At 36.6% G+C, this 19,260-nt stretch overlaps 1 protein-coding gene across 12 annotated transcripts in view; it reads left to right on the forward strand.

Annotated features, from left to right (window-relative positions):
- CEP152 (centrosomal protein 152) overlaps positions 1–19,260 on the forward strand; it is a 104,185-nt gene that overhangs the window by 67,325 nt on the left and 17,600 nt on the right. For 10 of the 12 annotated variants that reach the window (XR_009606021.3, XR_009606020.3, XM_060618602.3 and 7 more), the window contains 7 exons: positions 1,207–1,857; positions 4,492–4,633; positions 8,968–9,135; positions 12,535–12,631; positions 13,861–13,964; positions 16,375–16,531; positions 16,781–16,884. Coding sequence is in view for 10 of the 12 variants with exons in the window: in XM_060618602.3 (XP_060474585.1) it covers positions 1,207–1,857; positions 4,492–4,633; positions 8,968–9,135; positions 12,535–12,631; positions 13,861–13,964; positions 16,375–16,531; positions 16,781–16,884 (1,423 nt within the window). In the remaining 2 variants the exon portion in view is untranslated. The remainder of the gene's footprint in view (positions 1–1,206; positions 1,858–4,491; positions 4,634–8,967; positions 9,136–12,534; positions 12,632–13,860; positions 13,965–16,374; positions 16,532–16,780; positions 16,885–19,260) is intronic. The other 2 variants (XM_060618609.3, XM_060618605.3) reach the window with 1 other exon arrangement.

Here is a 19,260-nt window from a genome sequence, read left to right on the forward strand (position 1 = left end):
GTCCAGGCCAAGCTTTTGGAGATGCCCACTTCTTTCAACACTTACATCTTTGTGACTTGTTTGAATTTATAAAAGGGATTCAAGGTCATTATCCAATCTGCTCATTATGTAGATAGAGACATTAAGTGTGAAAGAGATGAAGTGACTTTTCTAAGGCCATTTAGCCAAAAGTAATAACCATATAACATTTATTGAGTCCTTATCTGCCAGGCTCTGGACCAAGTCCCTTAAATGGATTTTCTTTTGTCATTTAACCCTAATGCAATGCTATCAGGGAAGCTTTATAATTATCCTCATTTTATAGATGAGGAAATAGAGTCTCGAAAGAATTGAGGAATGGGCCTGTGGTCCCACAGCTGGTAAGTTGACTCTAGCAGTTCTGTTCTGTTAAGCACCTTGCTGGGCTGCAGTCAAAGGTAGGATTAGAGTTAAGCCTAGGTGTTTTGATTCCCTGTGACATTTTGGTTATGTACTATTACTGTGTGTGATCTGCGAGTCTTGTTATTCTGTTATAAAAGACAATTAGATTAGTGAAAAAATGACTTTTTCTGTCTAGTATTGTCATTTAATGAACTGCTCTAACCACTGTGATGCCATTAAAATACAATTATGTTTGTCAGCACGTTATGCAGGTATGTGTTATATTTCTAAGTAATAGTAAGATTTCTTTATGAGGCTGCTTTCGCTTCCTGTAAAAGATACTTCATTTGTCCTGGGCTTAGGTAAAATTTGAGGCTCTATCTGTGTAAAACTAATATGAATTTTTCCCCTAAAATTAGTTTTGGATAATTGTCTAATTACAATTTTTTGGAGTCAGTTTAAATTTCTAGTTCTCCATCAAGAAATGGATGTCTTTTACTTATTTATTTTGTAAGTTTCTTTAATTATTTTGAGAGAGAGAGGGAGAGAGAGACAGAGAGAATCCCAGGCAGACTCCTCACTGCCAGCGTAGAGCCCTATGTGGGAGCTCAAACTCAGAAACCATGAGCTCATGACCTGAGCCCAAACCAAGAGTTGGACACTTAACTGAACCACCCGGGCACCCCCAAGAAACTGATGTTTTTAAAATACCATATGACCTAAAATACTAGGTGATCTGAAATGGAGAAGATCTTTGAGTATAGTATATTTTAGGACAATGTCTTATCCCAAATAGTTATGGGGAGATCATAAAGAATTTTAAATGTACATTGTTCTGCCTTTTAGATATCATTTGCTATTTCTGAAGCTAAAGAGAAATGGAAAAGTGAGCTTGAAAACGTGAACAAAAATGGAATACCTAGGAGGGAACTGGAGGAGAAGATTCATTCTCTTCAGAGAGAGCTTGAGTTAAAGAACGAGGAAGTCCCTGTGGTTGTCAGGGCTGAGTTGGCGAAAGCCCGGAGTGAATGGAACAAAAAAAAGCAAGAAGAAATCCACAGAATTCAAGAACAAAATGAGGAAGATTACCGGCAATTTTTAGATGATCATCGAAATAAAATTGATGAGGTGCTTGCGGCAGCTAAAGAAGACTTTGTGAAACAAAAAACTGAACTCCTTCTTCAGAAGGAGATGGAATTGCAAGCATGTCTAGACCAGAGTCGTAGAGAATGGGCTACGCAGGAAGCCAGGCGGATCCAACTGGAAATCTATCAGTATGAGGAAGACATCCTAACTGTACTCGAATTTCTCTTAAAGGACACCCAGAAGGAGCATGTCGGTGCTTCAGAGAACCAGCAACTTTTGGAACTCGTGTCGACTTGTTCTTCAAAATGGGTGTCTGTGCAATATTTTGAAAAACTAAAGGCCTGCATACAGAAAGTATTTCAAGATATCCTCTCCCTAGCTACAGAAAATACCGGCTCAGAATGGGAAAAGGTATGTTCCTGATAAGTGGAAAGAGCTCTTAATAAGCATCAGAGATGATTGTAGCAGTTGCCTATGGTTATTTTTTCTTTTCTTCATTTTACAGTCTAGTAGACATAAAACTTGTGTTTTTACCAGTGGCTTAACAACTTTTTGTAGGAAATCCAAAGGATTTCATTTCTTTTTGCCAAAAAAACTTTGCTTCTTCATAGTGCCACAAATATGAAGCAGAGCTTTTAGACTCTAGACATCTTTTTCCTAAAAAATATATGCTGTTCTTTGTAAGGGCCTGAGCTTTGAGAAACTGAATAACTCTCATTCCTATTTTTGTTTTTTGGGCATGACCACTTCAAGAAATATGCATTGTATTAAACTAGAGTTTCTTAAGAGCTTCTAAAGAGTTTGGAAGCATATTTCTTGCCCTCAAGGAATGTATGTCACAAAGGCAAAAGATGCCAACCAAGTACAAAAAAAGATGTAGAAACAAGCAGTTAGAGGTATGGCTCACTCACACAATACTCTGAAGCCAGTTTACTTGGTGTACTATCTATGTGCATGTGGCATGAGTGAATTGTATTCTTTTAGTTGTCTAAGTAGTCTCTGACACCAGCTTTTAGTTTCTGTGGAAGATCTGATAAAACCAAAGTCTTCCTAGCTTATGATTAAAGAAATGAGGTATGCATGAAAAATCCAGAATAATATCGTAGGTATTGTGTTTAGCCAATTTCAACATTTGGAATTAGAGGTAGAAAACATTCCCAATATTATAAGGTTTGTCTGAATGAAGAGACATAAGAGTTAAGTTTCATTAAGATATCATGATTAAAGATTTTCAAGGCCAGAATTGAACATTTGGTATTAATACTTACTGGAATGTGTTATAAGCTGGGGGGAAAAAAATCTGAGTTCCACTCCCCACACTTGAGGATAACTAGTCTGTTACCTGTGTACCTCATATACTATAGTTGCTTGTCTGAAAAAGAAGCTGGGCCTTTCCACATCCTAGATTTGAGATAGTACAGAATTTTATAGCCATAGCTTACCCAAATGATTAGTCTACTCCACCCCAGTCCCCCAAGTAGATACTGTTATTCTTGATTTCACAAAGATGTTACTAGTTAAGAGTTGCTTTCAATGTAAAAATAACTGGGCAAGATCACTTCCCATGAATAATGCTTATACTACTTTACTGAAAATTTTTGGAAAAAATAATTAAGATCAGAACTACCTACAGCAGGTTTTAAGCATGAACAGTGGTGGGGAAATCATGTTATATGCTTTCAAGTTTGCTTTCCTGAAAAGATCATCTCTGCTGTAAAAATCAGGAAAATATGACAGCTTTCTTCTACTATTAGTATATAATCAATCCTGCGGTCTCTGTAGAGGGCTTATGATTGTGCAAGCAGTGTCAAGGTCATCTATATGACTTAATGTAGTTCACATGTAGGGACAGAGTCACATAATTTGGCTAAGAACTTAGACTTTTGCAGCCTTTGTTGGGTGGGTTCAGATTCTATTCCTGGGGAAAGGGAATAGTAGGCTTTGAAATGCCTACTCTGGCATTAGTCACCGAAGAATTCTTGATCTTCTGCTGTTTACCTCAGCTCAGGACCTTGAGGTAAAGCGATGATTTTAGGCAATGGTGATAAGTTTGCAATATAGGTGCCATAAATATGAAGAACTGTGAATTGTAATTGGTAAAATTTGTCATTTTTAGAACTGCTTATACAAATTAAAATGGGAAAAAATGATCAATAAATATAAAACAAATCCTCATTAAAATAACTAAGATGATCAAAAGTTTCTTAAAATGGAGAGGATACAATGAATTAAAAATGTATTTCCAAGAAAATGAATGCCTTATCGGGATACATTAATATAACAGGTCATAATGGAAAAGAGAAAAGAGAAATACCAATTGGAACAGAATTTTCATACAAGTTTAAGGATGTGTGTTCTGTCTTTAATTACCATCAAAGTCAAGTTAGAATTAAGACAAGAAGGTTGGTGTTCCTGCGTTTTCTGTCATCTTGGCTTTTCTCCAGTTATGAGCAGAAACTGGAAACACTGTCTACCTTAGGGTTCAACTTTTATTACTCCTTCTGGCCTCAGCATCATTGCCTCTTGGTGTTCACATTTTCTCTGTAACTACTCACCTCTGCTTCTGTCACATATCGTAGGTAGGTTTCCTAACGGTCAGTTAAATAAGTTTCTTATGATCAAAATCAAGGCTTGAAGGATCAAGCATGTATGGTGTGTTTTAGGTAATTAGACAAGGTAGCTTACTCAAGATCACCTGCTCTGTTCCTTTAGGATTTAGTATGTCCTGTGATTTGATCACATAAACTATTAAAATATCTTAAACTCACATATATGCGTACAAAAACTATATCTCCTATCTGTCTCCTAGTCGGCCCACCTGTCCTCTGTCAGATAATGGTCTAATTTGAAAATTATGGCCACAGCAGACTAGTTCATAGTAATGACAATATTCATGTAACACCCTAAGAAAAGTACTGGTGATAGTTTAGGTAAGAGTTTTTTTCAGGCAGTGTTTCCTTTTTATATTTCTAATATTAGCATTCTAAATAGAGAATTGCTTGAAGATTTTTACATGGCATTAACTAGGAAGATTATCTCTTTCAGAAAAATATGGCCAGGATCTCTAAGGATCCCGTCACAGAGGTCACTGGCAGAGGAGACCCTGGAGTCCTGGCAATCCTTCCTGCACCTACTTTTGGACACTGCGCTCAGTCCTTGGCCTTGCAAGAAACAGAAGCAGAAGCTGGTAATGGGATTTTATTCCTACTGGTCTCTGTAACATTCGTAATCACAGTTCCAGAGGGTTACTTTAAGAATAAAAGGAAATCAAAGATGTGTATAGCTTTTTTGAGTGAACAAGTGGGTGATATTACTCCTACCTAATCTGTGTCTTCTCCCTAGATTTAATTTTGCATTTGGGAAACAAGGCCACTTTAGACCCTTTTAATTCTATCTTTTCATGGTCTTCCCCCCATTCCTAAGTAGTTCTTATTATAAGGAGAATAATGAGAATTTTAATAGAATAGTCATGTTTTTATTCTCTGGCTTTATTGAGAAATCACGGGTTTCACATTAAAGAATTGCCAAATAACTGAGACCTTTTCGTTCAAATTATTGAAGCTTATTTCAACCATTTTTTAATCGAAATCTTTCTGAAGAGGTGTTTGCTGATTTATTTGTGAATTTCTTGAGTGTAGGAGTAGTGTTTTATCTCTTCCTCTCCAATACATGGCAGAGTGAATGGCACATAGTTTGTGTTCCTTGAATGTTTGGTAAATTAAGAGTTTAACGTTTCCATGATGACTTAGAGTTTATTACGAGAATGAATTATTGTACTGTACCCCCCTGACCTATTCAGAGCTCACTAAGGAATACTGATTGGGCTTACCTTGCCTCGTCACTGAGAATTTTGAGCCAGGAACTGACATACCCTTTATTCGCTCCATTCCTTTTTAAGATAATGAGATCTTGTAGCCTGCTCCTTCCCTCCACCTACACACACCCACTCTTTCTGTTTCTTACCTGCTGTCTCCATTGCAACCTGGAAAAGAACTAAGAATTACCAGAACAATTCATATGTACTGGGTCAATGAACTTAGTTTCCACAGTTTTTAATTTAGTAGGTAATGTAACCAGAATCGTAGAGGATTTCTGCCTTTCCTAAGAAGTCAGTTGACTGTTATTTTCCTCATCGTCCATAGACCCTTTTTCCTTTCTAGGTTCTAGGTGGTTGAGAACATCTTATTGTTAATTAGGTGTATGGGAATACATCCTTAATTTGTAATTTGTATTTTGTTTCTTTTCAGTGTGATTGTGTGTCTCTTGTTATATTTAGAAAAACCAGAGAATTCTTAAACATTTTATAAAATGGGTAGAAACAAGTTTCAGATATTATTTGGCTTTGGGAAGTCCTATCAGTGTGAAAGAAATTAATTTTTACTTAAGACAATCAGACTACAAAAGTTTTTTTTTTCTTTCTTTAGTCTTTGTTCCCTAAAAACAAACACATTAACAAATTCATTAGAGAGGACTACCACCATTATTAACTGTTTGGTCATAGCCTCCTAATATCTTATTTTTTTAAAGTAAGTTCAATATTATGAAATACTTTATACATGCAAAGAAAATATGTGATGTGCATGCAAGTTATGAAGCCTAGCAACCAGGAACCCACCCATTTGGCTTAAGAGCTAGAATATCACCAGTACCATTGAAGACCCCTGTCTGTTTGACCACAATCCCATCCCTGTAACTTCCTTACAATCCAAGGTAACAAATATTTTGATTTTTAAAAACTATTCTCTTGCTTTTCTTTATGTTGTGACCAAAGGTGAGTATCCTGAAAAAGTTGTTGTTTTGTCTTTTAACATTATAAAAATGGTTTACTATTTATTGTAGTCTTTGTAACTTGTTTTTTTTCCACTTAATATCAAGCTTCTGAGATTTGTCTGTGTTAATGCATGTAGCTCTAGTTTATTTATATTGCTGTGTAGTATTCCATTCTGTGAACATACTATAACTTTTTCTGTTGTCAATCATCGTTTGTCTGGTTTCCAGTTTTACAACAGTATCTTAAATGAAAAATATAAATGCCTTGTATGGCACCAATGTGATGCTTTATGAATTCTTTGATGCTCATGGACATAAATGGCACCATTTAAATGAAACTAAGTCAGAAAAGAGCTAAGAATAATTTTGTTGGACCAATGATTTTACATCAACATTTGACCCTGTGTCAGTTTGTGTTTCTGTTCCTACTTAATTATATCAATTGCGGTAATAGTAATCTATTTTTTGTATCATTTTTGTGTGTTATTTAATTTTAAGAATTCTTTGTATTACTAATAGCAATAGCTGTTATTTACTACATGCTGACCTGTGCCAGGTACTGTGCCACACAATTTTTATAAACGTATACATCCTGGCAGTTTTATTCTTATTTTTTTAAAAACTTACTTACTTGGAGAGAGCAAGAGAGAGTATGTGCGCACATGTGAGTACAGGAGGGGCAGAGAGAGGGGGAGAGAGAGGATCCTAAGCAGGCTCTGCACTGTCAGTGTGCAGCCTGATGCAGGGCTCGAGCTCATGAGCCGTGAGATCATGACCTGAGCCGAAATCAAGAGTCGGACACTTAACCAACTGAGCCACCTGGGTGCCCTGTCCTCCTGACAGTTTTACATCTTTTTTTTCATTTGGAGACAATTTTAAATTTACAGAGAAGTCACAAAGTAAAAATAGTTGCAAATAGCACTCACATACCCTTTACCTAGATACATATGTTGATAATGTTTGACACTATTTTGTGCTCTTCTGTGTGTGTGTGTGTGTGTGTGTGTGTGTGTGTGTGTGTGTATGTGAACATTTCATTTTTTTCCTGAACCATTTGAAGATGTTCTATATATTGTGCCCTTTTACCCCTAAATAATTGTGTATTTTCAAAACATGTAGTAAATTTAACATTCAGTGAAAATATTGTGTCAACCTGTTCGGACTTTGTCTAATTTTGTCAACTGACCCACTAATTTTGTTGACTGACCCAGTAGTGGCTTTCTTTATTTTTCTCTCTACAGTACAAAAATCTGTCCAGGGTCAGGTATTATCCCTCCATGTCATGTCTTTTTAGTGTCTTTTAGTCTAGAATATTTCCACAGCCTCTTTTTGGCTTTTCTGACATAGACGTTTTTGAAAAGACTTACTCTCCCTTTCCCCAGTGCTCCACCCCACCCCTCGGTTTTTTGGAACTTTCCTCATTTTGAGTTTTTCTGATGTCTCTTCATAATTAGGTTCAGGTTGTGTCTCCTTGGCTGATGCACTGCATAGGTGATGTGTTATCACATGTGGAGGTGCCCAGTGTCCATTTGTCTTTTATTGGTGAAGTTCTTTTGAGCACCTGGTCAAAGTGTATAGTTTCTTCACTGTATAGTTACTGGGTTCCCCCACCCCCATAACTAATAAGCAATCTGTGTGGAGACACGTCTAAGACCATGAAAATGTCCTTTTCATTAAAACTTTCCCTTATGTTTAGCAATCATTGATGATGCTTGTCTGATCCAGTCTTTACTGTGGCGGTTGCAAAATTATGAGTTTTCTAGCTCTAGACTTCCCTCTACTTTAACCAAGTTGGAACTTGGCATGTAATAATTGTGCATCCTCCTGCTAGTTTGTATAGTTATTTATTTGTCTTTTTGTTCACTTACCAGTCTGCCCATCAATCCATCTACCTACCTCCTTACTTACCAGCTTAACCTACTTAACCATCTATCCATCCATTCCATTATGGAATTATTGGTATGACTCATGAATTCCTATTTTTTTTAAAGTATTTTATAATTCATTAGTATACTTAGTGTTCAAATTGTCCCATATTCAGGGGCACCTGGGTGGCTCAGTCGATTGAGCGTCCGACTTCGGCTCAGGTCATGATCTCGCGGTCTGTGAATTCAAGCCCCGCGTCGGGCTCTGTGCTGACAGCTCAGAGCCTGGAGCCTGCTTCGGATTCTGCGTCTCCCTCTCTCTCTGCCTCTCCCCCACTCACGCTCTGTCTCTCTCTCTCTGTCAAAAATAACTAAACATTAAAAAAAAATTCAAATTGTCCCATATTCAGCTAGTGGAGCCCTTTCAAACTGGCTCCTGTGTTCTTGTGACATGCCTGTGTTTTTTAGGAATTTCTTTCTGGCATTTGTCTTGTATATACCTTGTCCGAGTACTGGAGTTACTGGATCCTTGAAGATCCTTGGTTCCTTGTCATGGGAAATGGTATTCAATACTAAGAGTTGAGCATTATGTTTCATAGCAATTTTTAAAACAGATGGTATGATTTAATTTTACATAATAAAAAACTAAGTCTCAGGTTATATAATATACTCTGAGGTACACTGCCAGTAAATAAAGAAGATTTAAACCCAGGTCTCTCTCTCTTAAGCATCATGTTCTTTTCAGTTACACTGTCACCTTCAGTCCCGTCACCTGGTTTCCTTCCTCCCCTCCTTCCTTCCTTCCTTCCTTCCTTCCTCCCTTCCTTTCTTTTTTAGTTCTTAGTCCAAATTGATATAAAAGTTTGCTATCATTTAATTTTTACAGATAAGAAAAAGATCCTTGAAATTAAGGATTCATGCTGTGGACACTGCTTCCAAGAACTTGAAAAGGCAAAGCAGGAATGTGAAGATCTGAAAAGAAAACTGGAGAAATGCTGTAGGCATCTTCAGCATTTAGAAAGGAAGCACAAAGCTGTAGTGGAGAAAATTGGAGGTTAGCATTCAAAGTAGCACTACTACTGGCATAAATCTCACTGATCCTTGAAATATTCAAATGTGATGTTTTAGTTAACGTAGGCACCGATTCTCTGAGGATTAAGGTAAACTAATTTGGACCTTATTTTTACTAACCAAATTGTTATTACTGAACTACAAAGAGGAAAATTGGAGCTCTGATTAAAAGGTCACATTCCTTTCTTCCTTTTTGGGCTGAATAGATACTGAATGCCCAATATGCGTCAGGCATTGTTCTAGGTACTAGGGACACAGCAGTGAATGCATCAGACAGAACTCCAGTTCTGATATAGATGTATAAGACTCTTTCCTTCCTTCAAGAAGCTTATCATCAAGTGAAGAGAACTAAAAGCAGATTAATAAGTAATTGCAGCACTGAGCGCTCCTGGTGGTATGTTTATGTAAACTTGGGAGAAAGGATGTTAATTAACTCTTCCTCCTATTAGAGTTAAGGAAGGCTGATTAAGCCTTGAAAGATGAAGACATTTGCTAAAGAGGACGTCATTCCAGACAGAGGGGAAAGTCGCGCACAGAGACATGTGGGCATCCTTCACAGTGTTGTCAGGGAAATTGTCCGAAAGGGGTATCCTCTGCCATCTTCTCTTGCCCTTCTGAAGAAGGGAGGCTACTGGGCTTCTGAGGTTGCTCCTTCTCACCTTGTGCTAGTCACTTATATTCCTGTGCTCTATACTCTGTACATGCGAAATATTCAGATTGCCCTGCTGGTCAGGAATTTTACTGCTGGACCCCACATACAATGTTGTCACTCTTTCCTACACTTTACCCTTTCACTCTCATTTTGGCCTAACTCTTCCTCATCCTCTAGGATTCAACTGGGAGGATGCCTTATCTGCAGTGCCCTTCTTGATTTTTTCTAGTCTGGATGAGGTGGGCCACTTCTGTGTGGCCCCATAGCACTTAGCTCCTCGTCTATTTCCATTCAGTATTTAATTTTTTTGGTTACTTGCCTGATACCCTTTTCCAACCTGTATGTTCCCTGAGGATAAGGAATATGTTGTATCTTCATCATTGTAGTCAGGATGCCCATTACATGTCAGACGATAATAAATGTTTACATGAATGAAGGATTGAATGCAAGTGTCCCAAATAATTGTGTCATCCAGAAAAGACCAGGTGGATAGGTTAACTTTATTTCTACATTTCAACTCTATTGTTCACCTGGATGGCAGTCACTTTCTGGCTCTGCTTCCTCTAATCCATTCCCCATTAGACAGCATGAGTATCCTTTTTTTTTTTTTTTTTTTTTCGTTTTTTTAAAGTTTATTTATTTTTGAGAGAGCAAGAGACAGAGCGTGAGCAGAGGAGGGGCAGAGAGAGGAGGACACAGAATCCGAAGCAGGCTCCAGGCTCCGAGCTGTCAGCACAGAGCCCGATGCAGGGCTTGAACCCACGAACTTTGAGGTCATGATCTGAGCTGAAGTTGGACGCTTAACCTACTGAGCCACCCAGGGGCCCCAAGAGTGACCTTTTAAAAAAATAGATTGGATCATGCTGCTCTTTTGTTTGAAGTCCTTCCATGGCTCATCTGGTCCTCAGTAGGGAGTACAAACATTTTATTTAACATTGTTTAAGATGCCTTTTATGATTCAGCATCTGCCAGCCCCTTAGTCTTGTCTTGCCCCAGCCTCCTTATTCTCTCATTATCTCTTTTCTCTCTCATCTGTTTTCATCTCCCTTTACCAAAACATCTGTCTTTCCATCCTGATCACATTGCCGGGCTAACTCCTACTCCTCTCTCCCCAGTATACTGTTTCCTCAGGGAGGCTTTCCTCACCACCCCAGACTTAATTAGTTAGCTTTTTTCTGTTAGACATTACCCACAGGATCTATGATTTTTCTAACATTTATCATATCATCCTTGTAATTAATTTTTGTCTGTATTGTCCTTTGGAGGGTAGCCTTGATGGTGACAAGGATCAAGTCCTGACCCAGCACTTAGCACAGTACCTGGCAACATAGCACGCTCTGTGAATACTGTTGACTAAGAGAAGCCATCCGCTTCGCTTCTGCCTACTGCTTACCAAGTCTGTTAGAGATAGATAATAATTACCTTTAAGGCAAGAATGGATTTTAAGAATTTTGAGATAAAATTTTAACAACTGTAATTCCTATGGTGATGGCTTAGGTCTTTGGTATAAGCCAGGAGAGTTAAGGAGCTCTTGTGAAATTTGATGAAAGTTAAGAATATTTGTTTTACCTAGTAAAATGACAAAGGCAGCTGGATAAGATTGTTATTCATAAATAATGTTTAGCACCATATGTTGTGATCCTAGTTATTCCACATAGTGCTTTTTGAGGCTATCTTCTATAATTTATAGACTTAGAAATAATCCAAGAAGTTGGTACTTAGCTCAAAACAATGGACTGATAAAAGGGGTTGGGGGTCAAAATTTAAGTTACTTGATAGTTTGATTTCAGTGTTTGTCTTAATGGAAATCTATTAGTTGATAATGTTTTTGCTACTATGGTTGCTTCTTTTCAGTTTCTTAAATTCCACTTTCCATGGTGTTGGTAGCATTTATTGAAAAGTGGTTGGAGTAAGAGGAAGTGATTTAAAAACATACCAGTTATGTCAATTGCTAGGAGAAATAGAGCACTTTATTACTCAATTGACAGGGTGTGTTGAGAGAGGAGCATGGCAGGAAACATGGTGTGCCGTGTTCATATCTATTAGACATTGGTATTGCCAGGCTTTATATAAGATGCACTTATTTTATTTCTATTATCTTCAAAGTAGGTAATACTGTCTCCATTTTCCATATGAAAAAAACTCAGGTTCAGAAAATTTAAGTAATTTGCCTAAGCTCATTTAACTGGTAAGGAGCAGAGGTAGGATTTAAACCCATGTCTCTCTCACTCAGAAATTCATGTTTTGTTCTCCGTTCCATGTGGACTCCATCGGTTTCCTCTCATCCTCTTTTTAAAAGTTTAAAGAATTGAAAATCTTACATTAATTGTGAAAGTGACACCTACTTAAGCTCAACTTTCTTTTTATTTTGTTTAGAAGTGCTTGTTCAATGTTCATGTATAGGAGCATAAGGATTGTGAAATTACAAGACCCGGTATGTTTCTAGGGGGCTTCAGTGTAGCTGGGAAACAAAACAGATGCATCTGAAACGGTTGGAAACCTATTCCAGGGCAGTGTGTGACCCAGGCAAGATGAGGGTGAAATCCAGATTTCAAGCACTGAGGAGCCAGAACAGGGAGTGGTGACATTAGGATTCATCAGGGAATGAGTGATGTGGGGAGCAGCTGGAATTCCCACAATCTTCTCTATAAACATTTGCTCTGGGAACTTAAGGGAAAGGAAGACTGAAGGAAAAAAGGTTAATTGACCACTATTAACTTTCCTTTTTAGAAGAGAATAATAAAGTTGTTGAAGAACTAATAGAAGAAAACAATGACATGAAGAGTAAATTGGAAGAACTGAGAGCACTTTGCAGAACACCACCAAGGTAGACTTTTACCATTAAAAAAACACATTTTTTTTTTTAACATTATTTGTTTTTGGGAGACAGCATGAGCAGGGAAGGGGCAGAGAGGCAGGGAGACACAGAATCTGAAGCAGGCTCCAGGCTCTGAGCTGTCAGCACAGAGCCCAATGCGGGGCTCGAACTCACAAACCGCGAGATCATGACCTGAGCCGAAGTCGGAGGACGCTCAACCGACTGAGCCACCCAGATGCCCCAAGAATGATTTATTTATTTATTTATTTATTTATTTATTTATTTATTTATTTTTTATTTTTTATTTTTTATTTTTTAATATATGAAATTTACTGTCAAATTAGTTTCCATAAGAATGATTTATTTAAAAAGATATCCAAAATAGATTATTAAATTTAAAAAACAGGTTATAGAACAATATTTATAATACAGTCCCATTTTTATTTCATTTTATTTATTTTATTATTACTTTTTAAAAAATATTTACTTTTAAGAGAGAGAGAGAGAGAATGAGCGGGGAAGAGGCAGAGAGAGAGAGGGAGGCACAGAATCCGAAGCAGGCTCCAAGCTCTGAGCTGTCAGCACAGAGCCTGATGTGGGGCCCGAACTCATGAACCGTGAGATGATGACCGTGAGATGATGAACCGTGAGATGACCTGAGCTGAAGTCGGAGGCTTAACTGACTGAGCCACCCAGGTGCCCCAGACTTATACTATTTTAAAGAAACTGTTTATTTCTAAGTATGTTTAATTTTTTATATAAATTATATTAATAATATCATACCAAGAATATAAAACTTGTCATTGTTATATAGCAAGAAGTATAAAAAAAGAAAATCTTCCAAAACCCTATTCTCAGCAGATGCCCTCTGTCAGCCTCTTGTTTTATATCATTTAAACCCCTTTGTACACACGTGTGCATGTTTTAAAAATAGAGATTATTATGGAAGCTGTTTTGTAACCTTTTATTAACTGAATGTCCTAAGATAAACATTTCCATATGTCATAAAATATCCTCCCATAATATGCTTTTCAGTTGCTGCATATATTTTCATCGTGTGGATTTATCATGATTTATTTAAGTAACCATAACATTTGTTTCCGTTTTTCTTTTATTTTAAATAACTATATAATAAAGACCTCATATATGATTTTTTAGCACATCTCAATTGGATGTTATTGGAATATATAGATATTTTTACTTAAAATCTCTGTTTGCAATATTTGGTTCATTTTTAGGTCGTTGTCAGAAGGGGCCATTGAAAATGCTTGCCTGCTGTGCAGTGGGAAGGCCTTGGAGGAACTTCGTGGACAGTACATTAAAGCTGTAAAAAAAATTAAGCGTAAGTTCCTAAGGGGAGTCGCAGGATTTTAAGGTTGTCTGAACCATTTTTTTACTCACTAGTACTAGTAATTTGGGGGAATTTTCCAAATTATTTTGTTCTGAGATCTTGCCTGCTTTTAGAAGAGATTAGTGACTCCTTTTCTAAATTATGCAGCAATGGGTAATTTTGCCCAATATCTTTTGGAAGTGACATGAGGGTAGAGTTATTTTACATCATTAATTATTATTAATTATCCTGTTCCTTTTTTGGGCACTAATGTCAAACTAAAAATTTCATCATCTTAAAACTTAAATAACTAAAACAAAATGTCATGTGAGTTTTAAATTAGCAAGTCTTACTTTCTACTGTAAACTTTTTTTTTTAATTTTATATTGTTCAATGCCAGTGTTATTATTATTTTAATTTATATTCAAGCTAGTTAACAGATAGTGTAGTCTTGGCTTCAGGGGTAGAACCCAGTGATTCATCTCTTAATACTGACAACCAGTGCTCATCCCAAAAAGTGCCCTCCTTAATGCCCATCACCCATTTAACCCACCCCCACCCCGTCTACGCCCCCCTCCAGCAACCCTCAGTTTGTTCTCTGTATTTAAGAGTCTCAATGTTTGGCCTTCCTCTCTGTTTTTATCTTATTTTTTCTTCCCTTCCCCTATGTTCATCTGTTGCGTTTCTCAAATTCCACATACGAGTGAGATCATATTATATTTGTCTTTGTAAAGATCATACTAGTTAGGCATTGTTCTGTTGTTTGTCATTATTTTTATAGTGGATTAAATCATACACATAAATTTGTTCATCAAGTCCTTTGCAGTAAGAGGTGATGCAGCACACCTGGCAGAGCATTTCTCTCGTTTATGTTTTTTCAGTAGAATATCTCCTGTTTTTTAATTACAAACAATATTGCATAGATTCCATGTATGTCCCAGAACAGTAACCAGTGTTGATACAGGAGAACTGTATGTTTACCTCTTAAAATTGCGTTTATTTTTTTAAAATGTTTTTTAATGTTTATTCATTTTTGAGAGACAGAGCATGAGTGGGAGAGGGGCAGAGAGAGCAGGAGACACAGACTCCAAAGTAGGCTCCAGGCTCTGAGCTGTCAGCGCAGAGCCCGATGCGGGGCTCAAACCCACAAACTGTGAGATCATGACCTGAGCCAAAGTCAGACGCTCAACTGACTGAGCCACCCAGATGCCCCCAAATTGCATTTATTTTTAACAGAATGAATGGGAAAGGTCTTAAGTTCCAGATGTAATTGGTAGATCATCAGCATCATGTTGGATGTTTGGAAAAGCCCACTTAGTGTCAATAAAGAGAATTTGCTTCTCAGTTGTTGCCAGTGCCAACAGAGGCCATATTACTACAAATACAAACAAAGCAACTTTTTATTAACAATTGTATCAGTTGGGAAGTGAAATTTTAAGCGTTTTTTTTCATACTGGTGTGCTAACTTGTATGTATATGTATTTGTTTAATATTTTAGACATTGGTTGGAGGTTTTGTGTTGACATGTATTCCATTTTAATTTGTCCCACTTCAAATAATGAGAAAGAGCCTTCCAGTTAGTATTTTTCGCATAGAGCGTCTAATCTTCAGGAAGAGCTTACTGATATTGAGGGAAATTCCTCTATGAATTGAATCTTTAATAGGAATGGTGATATATTCTAGAGGTAGGATGTAGCCCTAGATTTAATAAAAAAAAAAAAAATGATAACCTTAAGTAATGGTAGTCTCAATCCAATATTAAAAAGAAAACTTGCAAGCAGTGAATTATTTTTAAATGTAAATTCCAGAAGGCGATATAAGTCTCATCCTTCTCCCTGGCATTTTATACATATCTCTCATGGATTGTAGTATTATATTTACTTAGATACTTTTAACTGCTGCCTAAAGAATTGAATAATATTGAAAAATGGATTTTTCAGAGCATAAGTGATAGGAATCTGAGTCTCTCTGGTTCATATTGCCTCCTTCTGTCCTTCTGTGTCTGGTTCTTCCTTCCTTTCTTCCTCACCCTTTTTGTGTATTTATTTTTCCTTTCTTAATCAGACACGTTATACATAATCGAAATGTGTAAGTTTCTGTATCTAATATTTATTTTCTTGCCTTAGTGTTTTATAATTGACAAAGTTTTCCTAGGGAATATGCTATTTCCTTACCATATGTGGCTATCTTCATTCTAAAAGGACTTGTAGATTATTTCTCCTCTGAGTCTCCCAAAATAGTGATCTGAAACATTCCATTTTAATGATTGTGGAAAAGTATAATGTTTATACCTCTAGTCACTTCATCTCCCAGAAAACTGATCTGAAGTTTGCCTCCCCTATTTGTGAAAAACTGATAGTAAGCTTGCATTTTTGTGGGGATTCCTGTCTCACACCAACTCCCTACCCCACCTCCCCTCTAGGTGATATGCTTCGTTATATTCAAGAGAGTAAAGAAAGAGCTGCGGAAATGGTAAAAGCAGAGGTATTGCGAGAACGTCAAGAAACTGCCCGAAAGATGCGCAAGTATTACTTGACTTGCCTCCAACAGATTTTGCAGGATAATGGAAAACAGGAAGGGTAAGTTCAGTCTAAACAAATAGCATGTCCTGAGCCTACCAAGACATCATGTTGTCATTTTCTAAACATTTTCCTTAACCACAAAATTAACTATTTCTACATGATCAGCCATTAGGGGTTAAGAGAGGCTTATGTCTGTACTACCCTAAATATTGGCAGAACTAATAGGAAAACAGAAATCCTGGGGCTAAGGAAACTCATTTTTTCCTTTAAACTATTATTAATTTAATATTCTGGAATTCCCCACAGGGCTGAGAAAAAGATTATGAATGCTGCTAGCAAACTTGCTACAATGGCAAAATTGCTGGAAACGCCTATTTCTAATAAATCCCAGAGCAAAACTACACAGTCAGGTATGTCAAAATGAGTCACTTGAAGGGTTTTTTTCTCCCTTGCCTCTTAGATGTTTAATATTTTTAGTATGAAAAAGAGTAAGGAATGTAAGGAGCGAGTTAATTTATAAAGTTGTAGCTGTGTTTTACTTAAACTGGAAACTTTCAAAAAAGAGTATAGAATTTCCAGCTCAAGTAGACAGACTGAACATATTCATCAGCTTTCTATTGTTACGTCTATTCCTAGAAATGCTAGAAACTCTTTTTAAAAAGTTAGTAGAAGGGAGAAAATGATAAAGATCAGAACAGAAATAAATGAGAGACTAAAAAAAAAAGTAGGAGTGATCAACAAAACCAAGAGCTGGTCTATTAAAAACATAAAATTGATAAACCTTTAGCCAGACTCATCAAGAAAAAAAGATAGGACTCAAAACTAGAAATGAAAGAGAAGTAGCAACTGACACCACAGAAATACAGAGGAATATAAAGGACTACTATGAAAAATTATATGCCAACAAATTGGACAATTTAGAACAAAGGGATAAATTTCTAGAAACATACAATCTTTTAAGACTGAACTAGGAAGAAATAGAAAATCTGAATAGACCAATTACTAGTAACAAAATTGAATAAGTATAAAACTTCCAACAAACACAAGCCCACAACTAGATCGATTCACAAGTGAATGCTACCGAACATTTAAAGAAGGATTAATCCCTGTCCTCAAACTATTCTGAAAAATACAAGAGGAAGGAAAACTTCCAAATTCATTTCTATAAGGCCAGCATTACCTTGATACCAACCTAGAAAAAGATACTATAAAAAATAGAAAACTATGGACCAGTATCTCTGATGAATATAGATATAAAAATCCTTGACAAAGTATTAGCAAACTAATCTCAACAGCACATGAAAAAGGTCTTTCACCATGATCAAGTGGGATTTACTCTAGGCATGCAAGGATGGTTCATTATCCACAAATCAATCTACATGATACACCACATTTACAAAATGAAGATGACAAACCATACAATCATCTCAATAGATGCAGAAAAAATATTTGATAAAATTCAGCATCTGTTTATGATAAAAATTCTCAACAAAGTGGGTTAAGATGGATTACACCTCAACATAATATAGACCAACATGACAAACCCACAGCTGACGTCATACTCAGTGGGGAAAAAGTGAAAGCTTTTTCCCTAAGATCAGTAACAAGACAAAGATGTTTACCCACCACTTTATTCAACATAGTACTGGAAGTCCTAGCCACAGCAGTCAGACAAGAAAAAGAAACAAAAAGCATCCAAATTGGTAGGGAAGAAGCAAAACTGTCACTTTTTGCAGATGACATGATACAATACATAGAAGACCCTAAAGACACCACCAAAAAACAACCAGAATTAATAAATGAATTCAGTCATGTTGCAGGATATAAAATTACAGAAATCTGTTGTGTCTGTATAGACTAATAAAGTATCAGAAAGAGAAATTAAGAAAATAATCCCATTGCATCAAATAGAATGAAATACCTAGGAATAAATTGCATCAAATAGAATGAAAATATAATGATACAAATATAATTGCATCAAATAGAATGAAATACCTAGGAATAAATTTAATGAAGGAGGTAAAAGACCTATACTCTGGAGACTTTAAGACATGGATGAAAGAAATTGGAAATAACATAAAGGAATGGGAGGATATATCATGCTCATGGATTGGAAAAATTAATATTGTTAAAATGCCCGTACTACTCAAAGCAGTCTAGCGATTCAGTGCAATCCCAAACAAGGTGTCAAAGTATTTTTCCCAGAATTAGGACAAATAATTCTCAAATTTGTATGGAACTACTAAAGACCCTGAACAGCAGAAGCAATCTTGAGAAAGAAGAGCAAAGCTGGATGTATCACAATTCTAGACTTCAAGCTATACCACAAAGTTTTAGTAATCAAACAGTGTGTACAGGCACAGAAACAGATACATAGACCAATGGAACAGGATAGAGAGTACAGAAATAAAGTCATGGTTATATGGTCTGTTAATCTATGACAAAGGAGGCAAGAATATGCAATGAGGAAAAGACTGTCTCTCTTTTTTCTGTAAATGTTTATTTTGAAAGAGAGAGAGAGGGTGGGAAAAGGGCAAAGAGAGAGGGAGAGAGAATCCCAAGCAAGCTCCACGCTGTCGGCACAGTATCCTACATGAGGCTTGATCTCACGAACTGTGAGATCATGACCTGAGCTGAAATCCAGAGTTAGATGCTTAACTGACTGAGCCAACCAGATGCCCCAAGACAGTCTCCTTAATGATGGGAAAACTGCATAGCTACATGCAAAAGAATGAAACCGTATCATTTTCTTAAACATTTTCTTAATACAAAAATAAAACGTATTA

The sequence above is a fragment of the Panthera onca genome, chromosome B3 (genome assembly GCF_046562875.1).
Source record: "Panthera onca isolate mPanOnc1 chromosome B3, mPanOnc1 haplotype 2, whole genome shotgun sequence".
Lineage (NCBI taxonomy): Eukaryota > Metazoa > Chordata > Mammalia > Carnivora > Felidae > Panthera > Panthera onca.